Source organism: Telopea speciosissima, chromosome 10 (genome assembly GCF_018873765.1).
Source record: "Telopea speciosissima isolate NSW1024214 ecotype Mountain lineage chromosome 10, Tspe_v1, whole genome shotgun sequence".
Classification (NCBI taxonomy): domain Eukaryota; kingdom Viridiplantae; phylum Streptophyta; class Magnoliopsida; order Proteales; family Proteaceae; genus Telopea; species Telopea speciosissima.
In genome coordinates this window covers 25,156,323-25,169,329 of record NC_057925.1, presented here as the reverse complement: position 1 = coordinate 25,169,329, position 13,007 = coordinate 25,156,323, and the positions used below count along the sequence as shown (strand labels likewise).

Sequence of the window (13,007 nt, the reverse complement as noted above, 5' to 3'; positions counted from 1 at the left end):
GTATAAACTTTATCTATAATGTACGGAATGTATCAGATGGATACGTGGTATTGTAAATAACTGTATTATGTGTTATCATTAGAGAGCCGATGCTCTATATTTATATGATTTAAATGATTTACGCTTCCGCTAACTCTAAAATTGGAATGATTTATTCTATTTGGATACGTCCTCTGACATTATCATGCATTGATAATTGGGTAGACTGTGGCTCGGGATATTGTATCTTTGATCCTGGTTGCATTGGGATGACATCTGTCGTCTCAATCACCTCATTTTTTCTTGCAAAATATCCTTTATTGGGATGGAGGTGTGGCAGTTTCATTTTTTACTATTTTAATGACAAAAATAATAAAAATAGAAGAATGGTAGGTAAAATAGATTAGCATGTTACTAGGTGAAAAGGAAGGGTAATCTGGGTATTTAAAAATATGGGGGTAGAAGGAGATGTAAAAGTTTAAAAGCATGGTAGTTTCAGAAAAGAAGTTTAAGGTAGGATAGTTTTAATAAATATAAGCTAAGTGTAAGGTAAGTGATAGTAATTACCCCTAAATACTATACTCTGGAGTATGACTTGGAAACCTTCAACCATTTCACTACAATCCGACGAGAGAAAAGGTCCATCATCCTCAATGAACCCACTTCCACAAACGCAGATCGAGACCATCCAATCGGTGGGCCATCTGCATGCCCGAGCTGGGACGAAATCAACGGTCAAGATTTCCGAACCAGTGGACCACGGAGGCCTATCATACTCCCCCGCTATTTTTGGAAAAGCTTTCCTTCACAGTCTGCGAGCAATCTCGAGCTCTGGTTGGTGATGGTGGACGAACATATGGAACAATTGGTACACTTCAACGAACATCACCCCACCGGCGCACGTTAGTATATTCGAGATGCTTTCCTGTGTACCGTCGGACTCTTCAATTGTTCTCTTTCTGTCTTTCATCTTCCATAACCTCTCATATCCATACTTAACCTGTGGACCCTCATCGTTCTGTCAGATTTCTCATCGGAGGAATCATCTTTCACAGGCTTCCTCTTCTATGCTAACTAGTGAACTCAAGGTTTCGGTTTTGGGGGTTCCTTTATCAGAGCCTGCAAAACCAATTATATGGACCACAAGCGACACTCGAACAACGGATATTCATACTCCAATCTCTTCAATCGTGAGGTTAGTGATATGGGTTTCTCTTAACTTCTTCTCAAAAGGGTTCTTTTGGCTTCCTGATCTGAACGGGGAATTTGGGTTGAAAATATTGTGTTTTGGTTTTTTGGACTAGACATTAGGGTTTGAATTTCCTTCTTTGGTGGATTTTGATGCGATGGGTCTCTGCTTATATTGTTCGTTTTTTTTTTTAAAAAAAAAATTATTTCTGTTAGATGTTGTTGATGAATTTGAGGTTTATTTTATGTGTTTTTTGTTTTTGTTCTTGGGTTGTTGTATTTGAGTCTTTGATGAACTTGCAACTTCACCAACAGGATGGTGATTTTGATAATCATGTTAATACTAGTCAGGATGAGAGCAGAGGTAGCCACGGTAGGCACCTTTGTTTCTTAGATTTTGGTTTCTAATTGTTTTCATATTTATTAGGGGTTCATTCTGATTTTGTATGGAAATTAGTATTGCTCAGTTGGAATTTAGGCTTGAGTATGTTGGCACTTCGTCATTCTGTTCTCCTAATCCTTAGAAGTTAGAATGTTGTCTTTTGATATCCCCAGTTGAGCTAGTGGGGAAGATTTGGGGTGGGCAATTGTGAATTATATACATTTTTGGTTCTCTGGTGATTCTTTAACAGGTAAAGGAGCAATGACGGACCGTGGGAATGGAGTACTGTTAAGGAGGTCATCAGAATTGGGCCGCAAGAAGAAGCGACAGCGTTTTGATGCTGAACCTGGTTCAAATTCTTCTGCCAGGAGAGACGCCAATAGCAACGACAAGGACGAAGACGGCGGCTACGGTAACCATATTACAGAGGAGCACTACCATTCAATGCTGGGGGAACACATTCAGAAGTACAGAAGGGTGAGGTTCAAAGATTCCTCATCAAATCCGGCATCCACCAGAATGGGAATGCCACTTCCAAAACGTAGTCTCATCTCCAAAGGCCGAAAGTCAGGGAATGAGGACAGAGTGTTACATGGGATGGAAACTCCATCGGAGTACCTTAGAGAAATTAGTCCTCTCAAGCATGGGAGCTACTATGATGGAGATCTCACACCAGAATATGGAAACGATAGGATCTCTTCCTCATGCGATTCTGGTTATTTGGATATTGGGGAGGGCATCAGTTATAGGATTCCTCCAACTTATGATAAACTGGCAGCATCCCTGAATTTGCCAAGCTTCTCAGATATCCGGGTAGACGAATTTTATTTAAAGGGTACACTGGATTTGGCATCCCTAACTGCAATGATGGCCTCTAATAGAAGACTTGGTCGACGAAGCCGAGGTGGAATGGATGAGCCTCAGCCCCAGTATGAGTCACTTCAGGCGAGATTAAAGGCTTTATCAGCCAATAGTTCGGTCCAAAAGTTCAACCTCCAAGTGAGTGACACTGCTTTGGATTCCTCCATACCTGAGGGGGCAGCTGGTGGGATACAAAGGTCTATTGTATCTGAGGGAGGTACCTTACAGGTTTACTATGTGAAGGTCTTGGAGAAAGGAGACACATATGAGGTTAATATCTTGGTTGAGTTTTAATTAGTTGGATTATAGGTCCAGTTGGTTGTTATCTTATTCAGTTTTGGCTCTCTGGTGCAGATTATTGAACGTAGGCTACCCAAGAAGCAGATCGTGAAGAAAGATCCTGCCTCGATTGAGAAAGAGGAGATGGATAAGATTGGGAAAGTCTGGGTGAACATTGTGAGAAGAGATATACCAAAGTATCACAAATTTTTCACTAATTTCCATAAAAAACAATTAACTGATGCTAAGAGGTGCTCAGAAATATGTCAGAGAGAGGCAAGTGCTGTTATATAAGTCTCTTGGTGTAGATACTAGCAAGCTTGTTCTTTTGTCTATAGTGTTTCTGCATAGATTGTTTTATTTTATAAGCTTTATTACTAATAGTTGATTTTGTTGCCAGGTGAAACTGAAGGTCAGCAGGTCTCTTAAATTGATGAGGGGGGCAGCAATCCGCACTCGGAAATTGGCTAGAGACATGCTGGTATTCTGGAAAAGAGTAGATAAAGAGCAGGTGTGTTTTTTACTTGGTTTATGAATTTGTCTTGGCCATGTATTGACATCCCAGGATTTCAATTATGGGCTTTGGCATATCTAGACACTTTCTAAGAGAATTAAAAGAAGAAGAAGATATCAATAGAAAAAGTAAGAACCACAGGAAAACTGTTATATTTGAGAACTATAGTGGAAGGTCTCTCTCTCTCTCTCTCTTTCTCTTGCTCGCTCGCTCTCTGTGTCTGTGTGCACACACGTGGATGTGCAACTAATGGGACTGAATCCTTTTACGAAAAAATGCTTCCACCACAAACTGTATGAACCACTCTCCCACCTACGTGGGGGCCTTAAAAATTTCACTTTTGATTTTCACATTTTTGAAATCCCACATGCCAGTGGGAAGAGTGGTTTGTACAGTTCATAGCACTACAATTTTTTAGCCCTAACAATTCTCTTCTATTACCACGGACCCTATGTGATGTAAAATTGGTAGGTTTCTGTTTAAGGGAACAGATGAAAGTATATCCCTCAGCTCCACACTGATGCAATTTATATGGACAAGATTTCTAGGATGGAACTGAGTTCCAAGATCCTCATTTTGCACTACATCCCAAGCTGCATGCATGGTGCAGCGGAACCTTTCCATGGTGGGTCATGTTTCTAGTGGGATGTAGCCTAAAAATTGATTGCTCAGCAGGTTCTAATGACAAATCCAGAACTGGAACTTGGATGTTGAAGAGAGATAGGGTTAACAGTTAGTAGAAAATTCATGATGATCTGGGCTTTAGTTGTTATTGGTTGCTACTCAGTCTAATTTTTGGTTATGCCCCTGACAAATAAACAGTCTGGATTTAGGATGACACATGCAATATTAGAATGATGTGTGCGGCTGTGTGCATGAAATCTTTCCCCACAGTAGGGTGCCTCCTGTGTAACTTAGATACCAATACATGCAACAGTGATATTTACTCTTAATGAGGAGTTGGATACTGTGAACCCAATTTATATTGTGGTCATTCAATAAAATATAATGATACGTTTTGTATTAAGAAACTAACTGGAAATGTAGTTATACATTATAACTGTCATTAGTGTGTGAAGAATATCAATAAATAACAGAACCCACTTATCTTTTTGTTTGTGTGCGTTTATGAGTCCCTAACCTGTTCTAGATATAGGCATTGATGAATCCCTAACATGTAATAGATATAGGCAACTACTCTTAAATGGAGTGCCTTTAGAGTTTAAGAAAGCTCTCTCCCCCCCTCCCCCAAGCCAACTCCCCATCTTTTTTCTTTCATTTTTGGGGTGTGGGGGGGGGGGGGGGGGGGGGAGGCGGGTTGACATGAATAGTATTTAAGTAAGATTTTAAAGCTAAAGAATCCTATATCTGCATAATGTTGATCAAGACAAAGTCTCTTCTTTCAGGCAGAGATAAGAAAGAAAGAAGAAAGAGAAACTGCGGAAGCTATGAAACGTGAAGAGGAGCTCCGTGAAGCAAAAAGACAACAGCAAAGACTGAATTTCCTATTATCACAGACAGAGCTCTACAGTCATTTCATGCAGAATAAAACTACCCCACAAAGTTCAGAAGCATTATCTGTGGGTGACGAAGAACAAAATAACCAAGATCTACCTCTGAGTTCTTCAGATGTCAAGCCAGGAGAAGAAGATCCTGAGGAGGCTGAATGGAAAAGGGAGGCTCTGAGAGCTGCTCAACAGGCCGTCTCCCAGCAAAAAAAGATAACTAGTGCTTTTGATAGTGAATGTCAAAAACTACGCGAAGTAGCAGAAACTGAAGGCCAGCCGAATGACACATCAATTGCAGGATCTAGTAATATAGATTTACTTCATCCGTGAGTATATGTTGTTTATTTCATGGATACTATTTACATGATGGTGATGTGTTCTTCAATTTGTCCAGTTCTGATTTTACACATTGCTTTTCATGCTTTAGCTCTACAATGCCTGTAACATCATCAGTGCAGACACCAGACTTGTTTAAAGGCTCCCTTAAGGAATATCAGTTAAAGGGTCTCCAATGGCTGGTCAATTGTTATGAGCAGGTTCTTTGGCAATCTCTAAATGGACTTGCCTATTACCTAAACAAGATGCTGGTTGGTTATTAATATTTTTCCTTCTATTGCAGGGTTTGAATGGTATCCTTGCTGATGAGATGGGCCTGGGAAAGACAATCCAAGCCATGGCGTTCTTGGCTCATTTAGCTGAGGTGATTGATCCTTCTTTAATGGTTAATGCTCATAAAATTACATTTTTATCTACTTCTGTTTTTACATGAATTGTCTGTTCTTTTCAGGAAAAGAATATATGGGGACCCTTCCTGGTTGTTGCACCTGCTTCTGTCTTGAACAACTGGGCTGATGAAATTAGTCGTTTCTGCCCCGACTTAAAAAGACTTCCATACTGGGGTGGACTTCAGGAGAGACAGATTCTTAGGAAGAATATCAATCCAAAGCGTCTCTACAGAAGGTAAGCTTCTCCAGCTAGATTTTCTTTGCTTTTTTCTGGGTAACCACATGAATTTATTCTGACAGCTAATTTTTAAGATACTGGAGAAGGCTTTACGGGGGATGGGTATGCAGATCGTAGATAGAAAGAAGAAGAGGAAATGGTCTTGTTCATCATTGAACCAATTGTTTACTCAAACCAAGCCATGCGATTGGGGTTATATGCTATCCTTAAAAACCATGATTGTAGTAGCTGTTAGGACTCTTAGTTTCCTTTTATGTCCTTATTCTGTTGTTCAGTGAGGCTGGGATACCTCTTATAGGTCTCCAGCCTTGTTTTGTCTCCTTTATTAGAGTCCTAGGTTGTTAAGGATCCTCCCTTTCTAGGCTGCGTATGGGAGTTTTCTATTTTATTTGTGCTAAATTTTTTCTTTAGAAAAGTAATCTTGTATGGATCTTTACTGGAACAATTGGATGAATTGAAGAAATTGAGTTTTGTTGTGGAGTGCTAAGGTGTGGGCCTGCTTGGCCAATCATACTCCTCTTCTCTCATCTCTCTTCTTCTTTTTCTCTCCTCCCTAGCGATACTGTCCTCCTCCCTTTCAGGTTTGAGCCCTCTATCTGTCTTCTTCTTATTCCTTCTTAATTCTTCTCCCTTATCCTTTCCTTCTTGTTCTCCTTCCTCTTGTTCTCGTCATTCGTCATCTCATCTTTATTCTTTCTTCTTATTTCTTCTTCATACTCCCTTCCTGTTTAGACTTTACGGAACCCCTGTTTTTTGACCAATTTCCTGCTAATCTGTTCCTGGTGTAATTCTCTTAATACCTGTTGGTTTTGACTTCAAGCTGTGTATTTGGTTTTCTATCAACATTCTTCATGGAATATAATATTAGTTGATTGTTAATTCATTCATATTATGAGGTCTATATTCCCTGCTCTGTTTTCTGGTTTCACCCGCAACTGTTCCATCACATTATTTTAAATCCTAGTATTTTGATATTGATTGGCTTTGGATTAGTTATTAGGATTATGTGATTCCATACCTGAAGTTTCAGCACCATTTGGATAGTCCTTGAGCTGCTGCTGTTCAATTGACTTGGGTTAGGTGTCGTGAGATCTGTGCTATCATGAGGAGGAAGAAGATAACTTTCTCTGATTTACAAGTGAGAGCAGGAAATGTAGTCCTAGATTTGACTTACTCAAACTAGAAACCAAATCAGAATCTTTACTCAAAGGATGGTTCAACTTACGGTTCAAATCAGGGAGTAAGAAATTAGGTTAAAGGTGGGGTAATTGAGAAATAAGGTATAGGAGGTTAGGGTTAATAAAGGGAGGTTGTCTCACTGATTTCAGGATGTAATAACCTGATTTCAGTAAGCTGAATGGTGGAAATGGAATCGGCAGCAAGCTAATGGGGCTAATAGAGGGGAATTAGGATTAGTGTTAGAAACCAGAATCTAGGTAAACAAATCAAAATAAGAAGAATAGAAATAAAGAAGAGAGAAGAGAGAAGAGAGACAAGAAGCAGGATGCAAGGTGGGAGAGAGCAGCCCACGATAGTTTTGTTATGTTCTATCCTGGGAGACTCTCTCCTCTTATATTAATATAAAAAAGGACCCAATAAAGAGTCAGTTAGGGGTTTAGATATTACCTCTAACATCCTAATTATCTGGAATTACAAGTAAGGACAGAAATAGAAGAAAATTACATATAAACCCAGAAAACCCAAAATGTAAGGCAAAAGTACCCCTAGACTTTCAACACTCCCCCTCAAGCTGGAGCATACAGGTTACCCATACTCAGCTTGTTACAGTAGGAGCGAAAACTAGGAGCAAATAACAACTTGGTAAACACGTCAGCAAGCTGATCTGAAGCATGGAACTAAAACTCGGAACTCTACCAGGTTTCGACCTTGGGAAAAGCCGAGTTAATTCGAGATATCTCGAGATCTCGGTCGAGTTGGGGCATTTTTTTTTTAAAAACTCGAAACTTGGTTTCGGTGGGTTTTAGACCTAGTTTGGGTCTGAAACTTGGTACTAAGCCTTTTTTAGGCCATTTAAACACAATGACACTATTAGATTTTGCAAAAACAAAGTCCTAATAGGAGTTTCACTTCGAACCTTAGGTTGGTAGGCGACGACGTACAAAAATTCCCTACTCTACACATAATTTAGTAATAGAAAGCAATCAAAGCATTCAATTAATGTAAAACAACATAATAAGCATTAGAAATGTTAAAGTGTACAATGCATCAATCTGTTTAACAATGTTACAACTACCATCCCATAAAATGTGATTGAATCACACATCCAGTCCCTACTTGTGCCCATAGTACTAAAACTAGTGAAATTTTGGTCGAGATCCCGAGAATTTTGAGTATCTCGACCTGTCCAAAACGAAATGGCACTTTGATACGAAAAAAATACAATGTTTCGATCATCTCGCGAAATTTCAAGCCAATGTATCATCTTGCGAGATATCGAGCTTTAATTACAAAAATTCCCTTCTATTTATACACTGTCTCGTGACTCTCGGTCGAAATTTCGACCGAGAGCTCACAAGAGTGGTCTTTTTTGAGTTTTTAGTGCAATTTGCTCATTTTTCACTCATTCTACGCTAGAAGCACTTGGAGAACACAGGGTGGCAGCCACTGAACCCCTACTCATGGGTGGGGAAGAGAGACCAGTACTTCCCTTACTAATGACTCCAACAATGGTTACCTTTAGCATGTTGATTATGCAATTTACATGGCAACTGTGGATGACTACACTCGTTTCTTCTCCCAGACTATGGCGTGGCATTCATATGTCCTACAGACAGAGAACAATGCACGCGGACTCCCATCGAACTATGAGTAGGATCGATCCTGAACGGCGGAGTAATTATTATTAGAATATTTGTAAACATTTGAGTCACTTGATGACTACTTGACTTGTATTTGGAATTTGGGATATTGATATCATCTTGTTAAATTATTATTGACTTATTGTACTTAATATTATGACTTAAATTATGACTTATGAGTCAATGAGTCATTCATTTTATGTTTCCAAATGAATTTACCTGTTTAAATTGCTTATTAATTTATTATGTCCTCTAATACTTAAAAGTCTTAAAGACCGTATACTGCCAATCAATGGTGCAAATCCAAAACACCACTTTGGGTGACTATTTTTGCAATTTGAACATTTACATGTGTTTATATAGCTTAAAATAGGGTTTCCATGAAGTTTCAGGCCTTAACTTGGCGTAAAACCCACTGAAATGACCTATCGAAACCATGCAAAAAAATGCAATGTTTCGACCTAAATACCGAAACGAAACGAGTTTTTGAACTATGCTTGTGCCACATAATCTTCTCATGTCGTAGTGTGCTGTAGTATTGCACATAGTTTGCTACAATAGTCATATAAGAGTTGTCATCAGCATATGCCAAGTTCCCTATCCTAGAGTTTAGAAGAGGCAGTTGCCATGAGGCATGAGATCAATTGCAACTGTCATATTGAGGCATGTATGAGTGTGGTTGGTTTGGGAAAGATTTGGGGAAAAAATGGTTACCTTTCAAAAGTTATTCAAAATTGATGTAAAGAACCACAAATCATGCACTAATCTTGCTTTGGTGTAGCTGAATGATGCCGACAACAGCTTCTCCGATGAAATCCAGCTCAAAAATGGTGAAAAAACAGTGGCAACAGCAGTGGAGCAGCCTCTCGGTCAAGATAGCTAGAGTTATCTCGAGATTTGGGACTTTTATAATGTAAGTTATCTCGAGATTTGGCCGAGATCTCGACGAGATATTGTAGTTTTTAAACTAGCAGACCATCTCGTCTTGACCTCCAGAAAAACCGAGATCTTGCTCGAGATCTCACGAGATTTAATTCCTTGATTTGAAGACGAAACAAATGGAGTCTCAACTAGCATCTTCATCGTTGCATCTCGAACAAAATGACAGTCCACCTCAATAGGGTTGGTTAGCTCATGATAGACAGGATTGCTCGCAATATATATAGATGCCTGGTTGTCTCAATACATCTTTATTGGTGTAGGCACAAAAAAGCCATCTCAAGAAGAACCACATTAATTTTGCTGTAGTATGAGCCATAGCTTTGTACTCTGCCTCAGCACTTGACCTGGCGATAGTAGTCTGCTTCTTACTACACCAAGTAACCAAATTGTCCCCAACAAACGTATAATAGCTTGTGGTGGAGCGACGATCACTAGCCGAACCAGCCCAATCTGCATCTGAGTATCCAACTAAATCCATATGTTGATTAGGACGATAAATCAACCCTTTTCCAGGAGCACCCTTCAAATAACAAGAACACGGACAACAACATCCCAATGTGCTTTTTGTGGAGATTGCATGAATTGACCAAGGACACCAACAGCGAAAGAAATGTCTGGTCTGGTAATTATTGGATAGATCAGCTTCCCAACCAAACTCCGTTACTGGTTCACATCTTTGGGAGGACCACCATCATCTACTCCAAACTTCTGATGAGGATCCATAGGGATATCCACTGGCTTTGATGCAAGCATACCAATGTCAAATAAAAGATCTAAAACATATTTTCTCTGGGATCGGCTGATGCCTTTCTTGCTTCTCACAACCTCAATACCAAGGAAGTAGTGGAGGTCACCTAGATCCTTGGTCTGAAAATGTTGCTGTAAATATGTTTTTATTTCTGCAATACCAGCCACATCATCACCTGAAACTATGATATCATCCACATAAACAACCAAGGCAACTAGTTTACCATTATGTCGTCGAATGAACACAGAATGATCAGAGTAGCATTGTGAGAAACCACAAGACACCACAGTACTGCTGAATTTTTCAAACCAAGCTCTGGGCGACTGTTTGAGGCCATAGATTGCCTTTCGCAATTTGCAAACCCGAGTACTATTCTCCTCCTGAGCAACATACCTTGGAGGTTGCTCCATATAATCCTCCTAATGGAGATCACCATACAAAAAGACATTCTTAATATCCAGCTGAAACAACGGCCAATCATAGTTAACAACTAGAGAAAAGTAATTGAACAAAGTTGAGCCGTGCAACAGGAGAGAAAGTCTCAAAGTAATCAATACCATAAGTCTATATAGCCCTTGGCAACCAGACGGGCCTTGAGCCGTTCAACAGAGCCATTAGGGAGGTATTTAATAGTGTAAACTGAACGACACTTAACTAAGTCCTTATCAGGAGCCAGATCAACTAAACTCCAAGTGTTACGTGTCAAGAGGGCATCCATTTCTACATGTTGAACACTCGACTAAGGTTTGGAGGTATTCCTACGGTTGAATATGGCTGGGCTGATCAAGGTTTGTTAGAAGAAAGAAAGGGGGGATCTAGGGTTTCTGATTTGAACTTGTTGATGAAGAACACCTTGACATCAGAATTCTTGACAGTAGATTAGTAGTAGAGATGTAAGGAAGAATCAAATGATCCACCCAGGCTTTCCACCGCAAGGTGTCAATCGGATCAAACACTGATTTCTTCAGCCTTGATCAAACACAAAACAAATCTTCAATGGAGAGGACAAGTTGCAGAAACAGCTGCTTAGTTGAGTTTTCAATTTCGTGTGAGGTAAAAAAGAGCCTCCATGATTCATCTTTATTTAAAGGCCTAAAGGCCAAGTATCCTAATCAGATTAGGAGAGTAAAAGCCCCCTTAGCTGAGACTCAACTAAACATAACACTCCCTCTCTTATGCATGGAGAAGGGTGGACCCAATTTTAAGACATAAAGAAAACTACTAAAATCAGTTAAATTGAACCATTGGTTGGATCAGTTTGGAGCCGGTTCAATTTAAAGACAAAATACATCAAAATAAAAAACAGTAAAGTGAAAGACTAAATAGCTACTTGGACTTCTTCTTACGAATGTAGGTCTACAGATCTGCATCACCAGGGTTTTTGTTAATTACACAAAACCCCTCCTCCTTTCATAGTTATTTTTGTTTTATCCCACCTCTATATTAAAATCCAAAATTGTCCTCTGCCCTTTGGAGTTAGTTCCTGATATGTCCGCTATTGGGTTTACTTACTCTTAATGTCACGACCCAAACCCATATGGGCTAAGATCTGTGATCTCATTTCTTAAAGCCAATATCTCACAGAGTTTCATAAAATAAAATCCATAAATCTCCATATAGACAAAACACAACAGAAGACTTTCATAAATGGGAAATTCAACCAAAGAGTAATTATGTTAAGACTTGTCTTCTCATCAAACCCACCTCAGCTTTGCCAACCTTTGTTTACTGATCTATAGGGAAATATCGCATTATTAGCTACAAAGCCCAATAAGATGCAACAGAGCATAATTCCACATAATAAATAGAATACATATATACATACAACTTTGACAAACCTTGACCAAAACTTTCTATTCATGAAAACCTTTTTTGAACATATATCAAACTGTCATGAAAACCATTAGACTGATTGCCAACGCTATGGCATATAAGTGAGGCGACATAGCATAACCCTTTAGCTTACCATTTATACTAGGCAGGACCCTCATTGCAAGGGTTGTGCTAAGCAGCCTGTACTATACATGACCACTTATGCTAGGTGGCATAGAGATCCTCATTGTGACCATTTATACTAGGTGGCACACAGACACTGCTTATGCTAGGCAGCATGTAACATAAATAACTGTTTATGCTAGGCGGTATGCATCCTAACATCATGTATACCTCATCCAACACCTGACCCCCTATTGAAAATGATTAACCAATCATCTCTTTACATTAACATGAAACCATGCATATCATTTTGTAGATGAAAACTTCATCAACAAACCACAACACATGCTTGAAATTCCTTGTATAGAACATCATGGTACAACATAGAAAATAGCATGCTCGAATACCTTTTTTAAACAAGTAGCATCATAAAATAACTTGACATAAAATATGGAGTGAGAAACCCCCTCTCTGTCTCTCGCAGTCTTGCTGGAGTTGTGACTGTGCGTGAATGAGTGAGAAGAAGAACTGAAGAAGAAGAAGAACTGAAGGAGAGTTGCAGGAGGATTGGGAGGAGAAGAAGAAGAAGAAGAACCACCAAATAAAAAAAAAAAAACAATTACAGTAATTACTTACCTGCTTGAAGAGGTTGCCGGAGCTGGGAGCACTCGCCGGAGCCGAGGAAGAGGCCAACAGCCGTTCGAAGAAGTGAAGAAGAACTGCATCTCTCTATCTCATGACTCTCTCCTCTGTTCTCTTTTTCGATTTCTATTTCTCCCAAGAGACGAGAGTTAGGGTATAGTGTATTGTTTTAAGTTTTTTCAACTTTTTTTCATGTTAATGTGTATTGCAGGTGTAACTTAAAAAGTTACACCCCCAATCCACATTA

The 13,007-nt window shown here is 39.4% G+C and overlaps 1 protein-coding gene across 4 annotated transcripts in view; it reads left to right on the top strand.

Moving 5' to 3' along the window:
* Positions 1-1,025: 1,025 nt before the first annotated feature.
* The window catches only part of LOC122642068 (chromatin-remodeling ATPase INO80-like), a 30,377-nt gene continuing 18,395 nt past the window's right edge, over positions 1,026-13,007 (top strand). For 2 of the 4 annotated variants that reach the window (XM_043835474.1, XM_043835473.1), the window contains exons 1-8: positions 1,026-1,540; positions 1,800-2,680; positions 2,765-2,965; positions 3,090-3,200; positions 4,610-5,037; positions 5,139-5,247; positions 5,331-5,411; positions 5,499-5,671. In XM_043835474.1, the coding sequence (XP_043691409.1) occupies positions 1,384-1,540; positions 1,800-2,680; positions 2,765-2,965; positions 3,090-3,200; positions 4,610-5,037; positions 5,139-5,247; positions 5,331-5,411; positions 5,499-5,671 (2,141 nt within the window). In that variant the 5' untranslated portion in view covers positions 1,026-1,383. The remainder of the gene's footprint in view (positions 1,541-1,799; positions 2,681-2,764; positions 2,966-3,089; positions 3,201-4,609; positions 5,038-5,138; positions 5,248-5,330; positions 5,412-5,498; positions 5,672-13,007) is intronic. The other 2 variants (XM_043835476.1, XM_043835475.1) reach the window with 2 other exon arrangements.